General features: G+C 36.1%; 1 protein-coding gene across 2 annotated transcripts in view; it reads left to right on the plus strand.

Moving 5' to 3' along the window:
- LOC128227571 (uncharacterized) overlaps positions 1-9,585 on the plus strand; it is a 32,079-nt gene extending 22,494 nt beyond the window's left edge. For both annotated transcript variants that reach the window (XM_052938224.1, XM_052938225.1), the window contains exons 19-23: positions 225-358; positions 877-971; positions 2,377-2,455; positions 5,770-5,878; positions 7,901-9,585. In XM_052938224.1, coding sequence (XP_052794184.1) covers positions 225-358; positions 877-971; positions 2,377-2,455; positions 5,770-5,878; positions 7,901-7,980 — 497 coding nt within the window. In that variant the 3' untranslated portion in view covers positions 7,981-9,585. The remainder of the gene's footprint in view (positions 1-224; positions 359-876; positions 972-2,376; positions 2,456-5,769; positions 5,879-7,900) is intronic.
- Positions 9,586-11,100: the final 1,515 nt, after the last annotated feature.

Raw genomic sequence — 11,100 nt, forward strand, 5'->3', positions numbered from 1 at the left:
TTTAAAGTACTAATCTGTTATAGTACCCTATGTTACAACATAGAACAGACTGGCTTAAGTTTAATTCACACATATATGTACCGAAAGTAAAAGTATGACTCTCAGATAATTTCAATTTACGACTAAAATTATATAAGATCTTTAATAAAACAGGCCTCTGTGTCTTGAACTGTTCTGGTTCTTTTTATGATAAATATTTGCAAGTGTGCATGTATATTGTACAGACCATGGAGCCCCCCAGTGGTCGAGGCTGAAGAGCATCGCGATTCTCATGGCCTGTGCCACGCTGATTGCTCTGTGTGCTGAACTCATAGCGGACAATATACAGGAACTCCTAGAAGCTTCAGGGGTCTCACAGGTAGGAAATTCTATTTCGAAGACATTGTGATAACCTTGGTGTCTTCATCTTATAAAATTTTAATCTTGGCAATAACTCAATTTCAATCAAGATATTCACATACAACTTTGCATTTTATGTTGCCAGAGACATCATACACATTTGTAGCAAGACCCATAACTCTAGCTTTAATAAATGTTGAGTTATGCCCCATGATCTTGTGACCTTGTTTCAATGACATACATGCATGTTATCTGAATTTATGAAATACAAGTTAGGTATAAAAAATTGAAGACCTTCATTCCATACTAGTAGTGGTATTTTGTTTACTTACTGCTACAGACATTGCAACGACTTCACAACTTAGTATTCACGTTATCTTTAATTCGCGAACGCTGTCATTTGCGGAAAATTGTTAATCCTAAACACCACTATTCTGAAGTAATGTGTTGGGTCTCTACGATTTCGTATTTACGGTGTCCAACTGTATGTACATTTTATCTGGACTCAGCCTAATGTTCAGTGATGTTTTGTTGCAGTATTTCATTGGTGTGACCATGATAGCCATGATTCCTGAGTTACCTGAGATTGTCAACGGTATACAGTTTGCTCTGCAGAACAATGTTAACCTCGGGTAGGTGATATATCATTTGCTCCACAGAACAATGTTAACCTTGGGTAGGTGAAATATTGTTTTCTCTGCAGAAAAATGTTAATCTTAGGTAGGTGATATACTGTTTGCTCTGCAGAACAATGTTAACCTTGGGTAGGTGATTTACTGTTTTTTTCTACAGAACTATGTTAACCTTGGGTAAGTGATACACTGTTTTTTCTACAGAACAATTTTAACCTCTGGTAGGTGATATATTGTTTTCTCTACAGAACAATGTTAACCTCTCGTAGGTGATATATGTTTTCACTGCAGAACAATGTTAACTTTGGGTAGGTGATATCATCTCAAAAGTAAAAGTTAAATGTACAGAGAATACCCGAAGAGGAAATTGTATGCATCAATTTAAGTTATAGTGATCAATTGATTCAAATCAATTAAACTGAACTTGCTATGTTAAAAAAGGCCATTGGTATCAATCATGTTACATGGAGTGAAAGTAGTTTTATCAGGGTTAAAATTTAATCATATTTAAGCATTTATGATAAGTTCTTCACAAATATGCTCTAAAACTGTAAACAAGATGCCAGAAATTTCTATTCTTGCATACCGGACGTGTGTTTCCGGTCATGTGACCAATGCTGGAAAAACCCATCTTACATACCCCATGTAAGATGAGTCACGCGCAACAACGCGCCACTTCTTATTTCTTTTATTGTAAGGTTTATAAAAAAAAATATTATGCCATTTCAATAAAGCGCAATCAAATATATATGTTTGCAATACTTTTAATTAAAATTGAAAATAAATAGTCATAATTTTTAGTTATTTAAAATTTCTGCGCTCTATGACGTCAGTAAACAACGTCGCACGCGTTTTTTGGTGTAATTGTACAAAAGTTCGTTTTCTACGTCATTTTTTCCACAAATTGATAAATTAAGATATGCAAGAAAAAATAGATACTTATAATAATTACTTGTTATGAAAAGATGTTAAGTAAAAGACAATCCACTAAAATATGCAAGCTATTATAAATAACAAGAATATAACATGTGTTTGATAAGGTGATTAATTTCATCAAACACTTTGACAAACCTGTTTGCAAAATAATGTTTTGACAGTGCTCCGTCAGGCGGCTGTATTGCGAAAAGGTTTGTCGAAGTGTTTTAAGAAACTAAACTCTCAATCAAACTCTGGTAAAAGACCGAAGGCGGGGCTGTTTAAGCGGCGTAGACTGTGCCATGTTTCATTTAAAATGGTGAAGAAATAGTGAAGTCTAAGTTTAAGAATAGAATAGTCTTTCTTTAAAGTCTTCGTTCAAAGCAAAAAGTTGCCTTCCGACGTAGCATTTATGACGCAATTTATCATGTGGTTAAACACTATGAAATGGTATAATGTTTCTTGTTCACATGTATAATTTTATTTACAGCTTAGAGATAGGAACCAACACTGCGATACAAGTGTGTTTGATCCAAGTCCCCCTGCTGGTGCTTGTTAATCTCATCTATGTAAGTAGACAGTTATTAACAAAATGTAACATATTGAGCCTATTGATCAGAATTTGTTAATGTTTACAACATTGTTAGTGGTCATTTTTAACTTTCAAATCTTTACTTCTCTGAAAGTTTAACAATACACTTGTGATCTGAGGTGTTATGCCCTGTCCGTCAGTCCGGTAGTCCGTCAGTCCGTCCGTACGTCACACTTCGTTTCCGATCGATAACTGGAAAACCGCATGACCTAGGATCACCAATTTTGGTAGGGAGGTTGGTCGTGAGGTGTAGGGGATCCCTATTGTTTTTGGGGTCACTAGGTCAAAGGTCAAGGTCGCGGCGACCCCCAATATAAAAAACATTTCTGCTCAAAATCTTGAGAACGGTTTGACCTAGGTTCACCAAACTTGGTAGGGAGGTTGGTCATGAGGTGTAGAAGATCCCTATTGTTTTTGGGGTCACTAGGTCAAAGGTCAAGGTCGCGGCGACCCCCAATGTAAAAAACATTTCCGCTCAATATCTTGAGAATGGTTTGACCTAGGTTCACCAAACTTGGTAGGGAGGTTGATCATGAGGTTTAGAAAACTCCTATATTTTGGGGGGTCACAAGGTCAAAGGTCAACGTCGCTGTGACCTCTAATGTAAAAAAATATTTCCGTGCAATATCAGGAGAATGCTTTGATCTAGGTTCACCAAACTTTGAAGTGAGGTTGGTCATGATGTCTAGATGATCCCAATTGTTTTGGGGGTAACAAGGTCAATAGTCAAGGTCGTGGTGACCTTCCATGTAAAAATCATTTGCGTGTAATATCTTTATGTCTCCCCCATTCATGGGGAGACATATTGTTTTTGCCCTGTCCGTCAGTCAGTCCATCAGTCTGTCAGTCAGTCAGTCAGTACGTCACACTTCGTTTCCGCCCAATAACTATAGAACTCTTAGACCCAGGAACTTCATACTTGGTATGCTAGTTGGTCATGACTAGTAGATGACCCCTATTGAATTTGGGGTCACTAGGTCAAAGATCAGGGTCAACGTGACCTTGAGGTGAAGAAACGGTTTCCACTCAATAACTAAAGATCCTTTGGGTCCAGGAACTTCATACTTGGTATGCTAGTTGTTCATGACTATTAGATGACTCCTATTGATTTTGAGATCAAAAGGTCAAAGGTCAAGGTTAGCTTCAGGTAAAAAATGTTATGTTGGCAGTGACCTTAAGCTTAAAAATGGTTTCTGCTCAATAACTAAAGAAAGCTTGTACCCAGGAACTTCATAGTTGTTCATGACTAGTAGATGACTCCTATTGATTTTGAGATCAGTAGGTCAATGGTCAAGGTCACCGTGACCTTGAGGTGAAGAAACTGTTTCCGCTCAATAACTAGAGAACGCTTGCAACCAGGAATTTCATACTTGGTATGCTAGTTGGTCATGACTAGAAGATGACCCATATTGATTTTGAGATCACTAGGTCAAAGGTCAAGGTTGCCATGACCTTGAAGTGAAGAAAAAGTTTCCGCTCAATAACTAAAGATCCTTTGGTTTCAGGAACTTCATACTTGGTAAGCTAGTTGTTCATGACTAGAAGATGACCCCTATTGATTTTCAGATCAAAAGGTCAAAGGTCAAGGTTACCTTCAGGTAAAAAATGATACGTTGGCGGTGACCTTAAGCTTAAAAATGGTTTCTGCTCAATAACTTAAGAACGCTTGTACCCAGGAACTTCATTCTTGGTACGCTAGTCGGTCATGACTAGTAGATGACCCCTATTGATTTTGAGATCAGTAGGTCAAAGGTCAAGGTTGCCATGACCTTGAGTTGAAGAAATGGTTACCGCTCAGTAACTAAAGAACACTTGCACCCAAGAACTTAATACTTGGTATGCAAGTTGGTTATGTAGATGATCCCTATTGATGTTGTGATCAGTAGGTAAAAGGTCATGGTCACGATGACTGTGAGCTGAAAAATGGTTTCCGATCAATAATTGAATAACGCTTGCGCCCAGGAACTTCATACAATGCAAACTTCGTTTACATTTTCCATGATTAATCAACAACACTTTCTTCTCTTCACTATTTAATATAATCGAATAAACCAAACTTCACTGTTGGTTTGTCTCCAGTCCAAAGTTACAAATTTCATGTCCATCATTTATTTTTTCTCAGCTACGACCACACAATAGGGGAGACAAGCGCTTTTTCAAAAAAGCAATCTCTAGTTCTTATTAAAAGTTATCCAAAATGAAGTTAACAACATGCTTATCTTAAACAACGACCTGAACATTCCGCCCAATGGTTATTGTATTGTAAAGCCTCTGGCCCCAATTTCTCGAAACTTCTTTAGTCCCTTATAACAGGATTAAGCTAATATCACTATTTTTGTTGTACTACAAAATGTGTTATATTTACTTCTTCAAGAATTTTTAGAAATTATGTAGGAATAATATGTACGATTATCAGAATAAACCATTTATCAAAATCCATTTTCATTATGTATTTTGGCTAATTGAAATAAGCGACTTAAGCCTGTTAAGCTGAAGAAGTTTTGAGAAATTGGGGCCTGGTCGATAAGACAGTTATTCAGATTTAAATAGTAATAAATATAATGCCTCAATACAGCGATGTACGAGACATTTGAAACATTTGAATACTAGGTATGATATGGCTAAATCCTTCAATATTTGACATAGTTATCTTATGTAATCTTGTTATACCCCCACCACATAATGGTGTGGGCTATATAGAAATCACCTGTCTTTCCATCCGTCTGTCCATCCTGGAACAACAGGACAAGTCTACTTTTCTCCATTACGCCATATGTTTTTGAGGAATTGACTTTAAAGTTCATACACATATTGAATGAGTCGAGAAGTGCTGTGCTGCTGTTAAAAAAAATCATTACTTTGTGTATGGTATTTTAAGAGTTATTGACAATGATTTGCTTAGCAACCACTTACTTTTTTAGCAACCACTTCCTTAGCAACTACCTACTTCCATGGCAACCAATGAATTTATTTGCCTCCAATCACTCTAAGCAACCAATTACTTTCTAATAAACCACTTTCTTACCAATTTTAGCTACATCATTATCAACCAATGACTTTCTTAGCAACCAATCACTATGTAGTTATTTTATAAGTCATTTTAATTAGGTGAGCAACATAAGGTCATCTTGGCCCTCTTGTTTTCTCTTCTCTCCATAGGGAAGGATGTAATCTACAGGTAAATGAATAACCAATATTCAGGCTTCTTATTAATTATTTGATTAGAATATATTCACTCGTATCTCGAGTCAGACACATGTATGTCAACTTAAAAAATTGTACTGTTTTCAGCCGTTTAATTTTGTCCTTGTCTTCAATGATGTTCACCTGTGGGCCGTGATCTTCTCAGTGATAGTCATAAACTACATCTTCCAGGATGGCAAAACAGACTACTTCCAGGGTAGCCCTTTACTGTATTGTTATAGACTTTGTATATTTGTACATTAAAAAGTGATATTAACCCACAAAAAGGGATATTGTTTACAGCACACCTGTGAAGTCATTCCAGTTGTATGGTATACTAAGAAATTACCGCACCTTTGCCTGATGCCTGTTTGGTTTATACTAAATACAGTTCTTGTTAAAACAATAGTCAGTCTTTCAGATAAAAGATTGGTACACTTAAAGGGACTATACACCAAATTGGCACTAAAAAAAGTTTTCTTCTGTAACGAATCTCAGGACAATTATTTAATAAATTGTTTTATTTTTCGATATCATAATTGTTAAAAAAACCAAACCAAAATGTGAAAAAAATCAAGTCGGAGACTGGGTTCGAACCGGAGTCGCCAAAATTGCAGTCCAGTGTTGTATCCACTGTGCTACGAAAGCTTACTCAAACAGTTGAAATATTTAAGCCATGTACCTAACTTTATAATATCGACTACCCAATCACGCATAAAAAATGAATTCTGCTAGGTAGACATTCCTAGTATCTTTTGTAATGGAAAAATTCAAAAAAGCTTCAAAAATAAATTAATTGTAAACTATGTGGTACTTCAGTTAGTAAGTTTCAATGCATTGTACACATCAATACCAATATTATGTCAGTTTTCGACAATTTTCTTTTTTTTGGCTATTCGTCATACGGAGTGCAGCCCCTTTAAATTAGATATGCATGTATGAGCAAATAATGAGATTAGAGCCAAACTTCAGCGTCTATATCTAAAAAAAGTTCAATACAATCTGGCTCAATACATGATTTTTGTGTCGCCTGAAAAGACGACATATAGGGGTTACTTTTGTCGGCGGGAGCGGCGGTGTCGGCGGCGGCGTCGGCGGCGTCCGCGTCCCATTTTCGCTTGTCCGGGGCATATCTCCTAAACTATTAGTGGTATCAACTTGAAACTTCATATGTACATAGATCTAATTGAGGGCAAGTGCAGTGCACAATAACTGTTACTCTTGCTTTCTTAGTTTTAAAATTATTGCCCTTTGTTAATTTTCATGCTTAAAGTTTTGTCCGGGGCATATCTTGAAGAATATAAGAGGTATCAACTTGAAACTTCATAGCTAGACAGATCTCATTGAGGGCAAGTGAAGTGCACAATAACAGTAACTCTTGCTTTCTTAGTTTTAAAGTTATTGCCCTTTGTTAATTTTCATGCTTAAGGATTTGTCCGGGGCATATCTTGAAGAATATAAGAGGTATCAACTTGAAACTTCATAGCTAGATATATCTCATTGAGGGCAAGTGCAGTGCACAATAGCAGTAACTCTTGCTTTCTTAGTTTTAAAGTTATTGCCCTTTGTTAATTTTCATGCTTAAAGTTTTGTCCGGGGCATATCTTGAAGAATATAAGAGGTATCAACTTGAAACTTCATAGCTAGATAGATCTCATTGAGGGCAAGTGCAGTGCACAAGAACCGTTACTCTTGCTGCCATATTTTTAGAGTTATTGCCCTTTGTTAATTTTCTTGCTTAGGTTTTGTCCGTGGCATATCTCGTAAACTATAGGAGGTTTCAACCTGAAACTTATTCCGTAGGTATATCTGATTTAGGGTTCAAATGCCACCTACACTTGAAAGTTAAATGGCAACATCATTGTCTATAAATGAATAAAATCCCAATCTAACAGCTATAATGTCGACAGTAAATAATTCGTCAGGCGACACATCCGACTCGCGGAGTTCTAGTTGTTTTGGTATAGTTCATGTTAATTAATATTCTTATTTTCATGAGTTTGGAAACTTTTCATGGAAATTATTCTTTAGATGAACATGTTAAGAAATCATTTTATTTTAATCCAAGTTTATTTAGTAGTTTGGCTAAAGGAAAAAGACACTTTAACAATTTTTCAAGAAATTGGTGCTCTCACTACTTTTGCCGGTGAGTATATATGCTCTCAAGTTGTGGTACAAATGAGCTGAAATAGATTGGTTTAAACTTAATAAACAAAAATATGTTCATATTTTATTTCAGGCGTTGTCTTGTGTGCCATTTACATCATCTTGCTGTGTATGTACTACTTTACGCCCACTCCTGAGGCTGCCAAGTGCTGAGCAAATGTTGTGGCCTGCTGGTTTTGTTAACTGGCACAAGGACATTTGGTATCTACAGTCCCTGACTGCCACATTGTCTTCGGAAGCTCCAGAGCATGCTATAACTGCTTTGTTTCGGGGACTTTTAGGACATTGTACTGGATGCTGAATGAATTCATTTGCTGTAGGGGCTTCCTGTTGTTAAGAGATTAAAGAAAATGTATGTGCTGTTTTTGGCATTTTGAAAGTGGCTCTGCTGATACTGATATTTTAATCTGAGTCCAAGATACTGAGTGGTATCTGGAAATCATGTTTTTGAACAATGTGCCAGTTATGTATCATTTATTTATGTTAATAATGTCTATGTTATGTTGTTTAGAGAGTTAAGGACTTTAAATTTTACCTTTATTCAACATTAAGAGCAGCATGAAGTATGAAGTTTAAGACTGACACCCACTGTAATGTGTCATGTGTTAAAGACAAAATAGTTGCCAGAAGGTACCAAAACCTTCTATATGTTAATGTATATGTTAATGTTGCTTGGTAGCTGCTGCCATAAACCACGCCATTTATAATGCACCACCTGCCTGCACTGAGCCACCTTATTGAACTGTTCATCCTCTGTTAACTTACTGTTTGACATATTGCAACAAGATGTCTCCCTCTTTTATGGGGATACATATTATTTTTGCCCTGTTTGTCAGTCAGTCAGAACGTCACACTTCGTTTTCGCTCATTAACTATAGAACTCTTAGACCCAGGAACTTCATACTTGGTGAGTATGTTCGTCATGACCAGTAGATGACCCCTATTAATTTTGAGATCTGTAGGTCAAGGTGACCTTGATGTGAATAAACGGTTTTCACTCAATAACTAAAAATCGTTTTGGCCCAGGAACTTAATACTTGATATGCGAGTTGGTCATGACTAGTTGATGACCCCTATTGTTTTTAGATCAGTAGGTCAAAAGGTCAAGGTAGCCTTTGGGTGAACAACTATGTTGGTGGTGACCTTACAGTTAAAAACTGGTTTCCGCTCAATGCTTCGCTCAGGAACTTCATTCTTGGTATGCCAGTTGGTAATGACTACTACTAATATTGAAATCAGTAGGTCAAATGTCAAGGTCAGGGAAAAGGGTACCAGAGAGTACCAAAACCTTCTATATGTTAAATGTTGCTTGGTAGATGCTGCCATAAACCACGCCAATTATAATGCTCTACCAGCCTGCACTGAGCCCCCTTACTGAACTGCAATGATAACTGACCACCGAAAATGTGTGTTTGTGTTGTATGTTGTCCATTAATTGCAATGGTTTGTGAATTAAAATCTGTGATAACAAAATGACCACTCACTTTCTATTTCAATTTCAAATTTTAATTATCTGTTCATTGTAAGTTTATATGATGATATTAAGCATTATTTTATACATGTCCGGGTAAGTTTTTTTATTCAAGGTTTTTTTTTAATATATTTTAAACGTTGTTAATGATGTTAACCCATGTTGGATGTTTGACATTACCATGTGTTTAAATATTCAAACGTTAGTTAGTACATATATGTATGTTACATTTTTATATCTTATTCATAATACAATGCTGTAAATAATTTGCAATAAAGCTTTAAGGAAATAAACACGTATTTGTATTTATTATATTACCAATGCTTTAAAGGTTTGATAAGGCAGAACTATTGTTGTAAGGAAGAAATATATAGAAAAAATATTTATTATTGTGTACGCCCTTCTGTGTTTAAATACCATCAACTTTGAAACTATTAATTGCAAAATGTGAGCTGATTTATCTCTGCAATTATGTTAAACAATTATTTGTAATGATATTCTTATTCTTTCCTCTTAATACTGTTTATCCTATGCTACCATTCTGTTTCACATATTTATTATTGTGTAAAACTAACAATAATAACGCAATCCATATTGATATTGGTATATTGATATTAATAATTCTCCCCCATTCATGGGGCTACATTTTGGTCTTGCCCTGTCTGTTAGTCCGGCAGTCAGTCAGCCAGTCCATCAGTCATTCAATACGTCACACTTTGTTTCCACTTAATCACTATAGAACATTTGAACCTAGTGACTTCATGATTGGTACGCAGGTTGTTCGTGACCAGTAGATGACCCCTTATGTCTTTGAGATCAGTAGGTCAAAGGTCAAGGTAGTGGTGACCTTGAAATGAAAAATAAAACTGTTTTCGCTAAATAACTGAAGATCCTTTTGTTCCAGGAACTTCTTACTTGGTGTGCAAGTTGGTAATGATTAGAAAATGACCCCTTTTGATGTCCATCATTGATTTTTAGTTTGACTATTCAAAGAATAAGGAGGGCTATACTACTCGTCCCGGCGTCGGCGTCGGCATCTGGTTAAAGTTTTAGGCACACAGTTGTTCAGGACCATCACACAATGAGGTTACTTAACTCCATATTATCCTTTATACAAGTTATGGCCCCTGATTGACTTAGGTTAAAGTTTTAGGGCAGGTTAAAGTTTTAGGGCAAGTTGGGATTTTCACTTATAAGTGTAATACCCTTCATTCAATTGACTTAATACTTCACACAGTTGTTCAGGGCCATTACATAATGAGGTTAGATAACTCCATATTATCTTTTATACAAATTATGGCCTGATTGACTATTGAACTTAGGTTAAAGTTTTAGGGCAGGTTGGGATATTTATTGAGTCAATTGAACGAAGGTTATATAAGTTATTAATTAATATTCCAACCTGCCTTAAAACTTTCACCTAAGTTCCATCAATCAGGGGCCGTAATTTGTGGCTATGTGTATAGATATCTCAAACAACGATACTGTACATGCACTTTATACCTTGTCTATGAAATTCAAATGTACGCACTTGCCGTGTACATTCACTTGACTTTTAAAATATAATTGCATGAGTACATCGTGGATGTACTAAATAAAGTACGTAATGATTTATGTATATACACTCTTAATAAGTCTGTTCTGCTCTGTTTATCGAAGCCAAAGGTAAGGCAACTAGAACGAAGTATTTACAATTCCGATCGACGTCGGATAATTTAAGGTTAAGTAACAGTTACTACGCCCGCATCCCGGGTTATTGAAGATTGCCAAGAGCGCTTCAGCGAGTGTGTATATTTCCGATC

The sequence above is a fragment of the Mya arenaria genome, chromosome 3, assembly GCF_026914265.1.
Source record: "Mya arenaria isolate MELC-2E11 chromosome 3, ASM2691426v1".
Classification (NCBI taxonomy): domain Eukaryota; kingdom Metazoa; phylum Mollusca; class Bivalvia; order Myida; family Myidae; genus Mya; species Mya arenaria.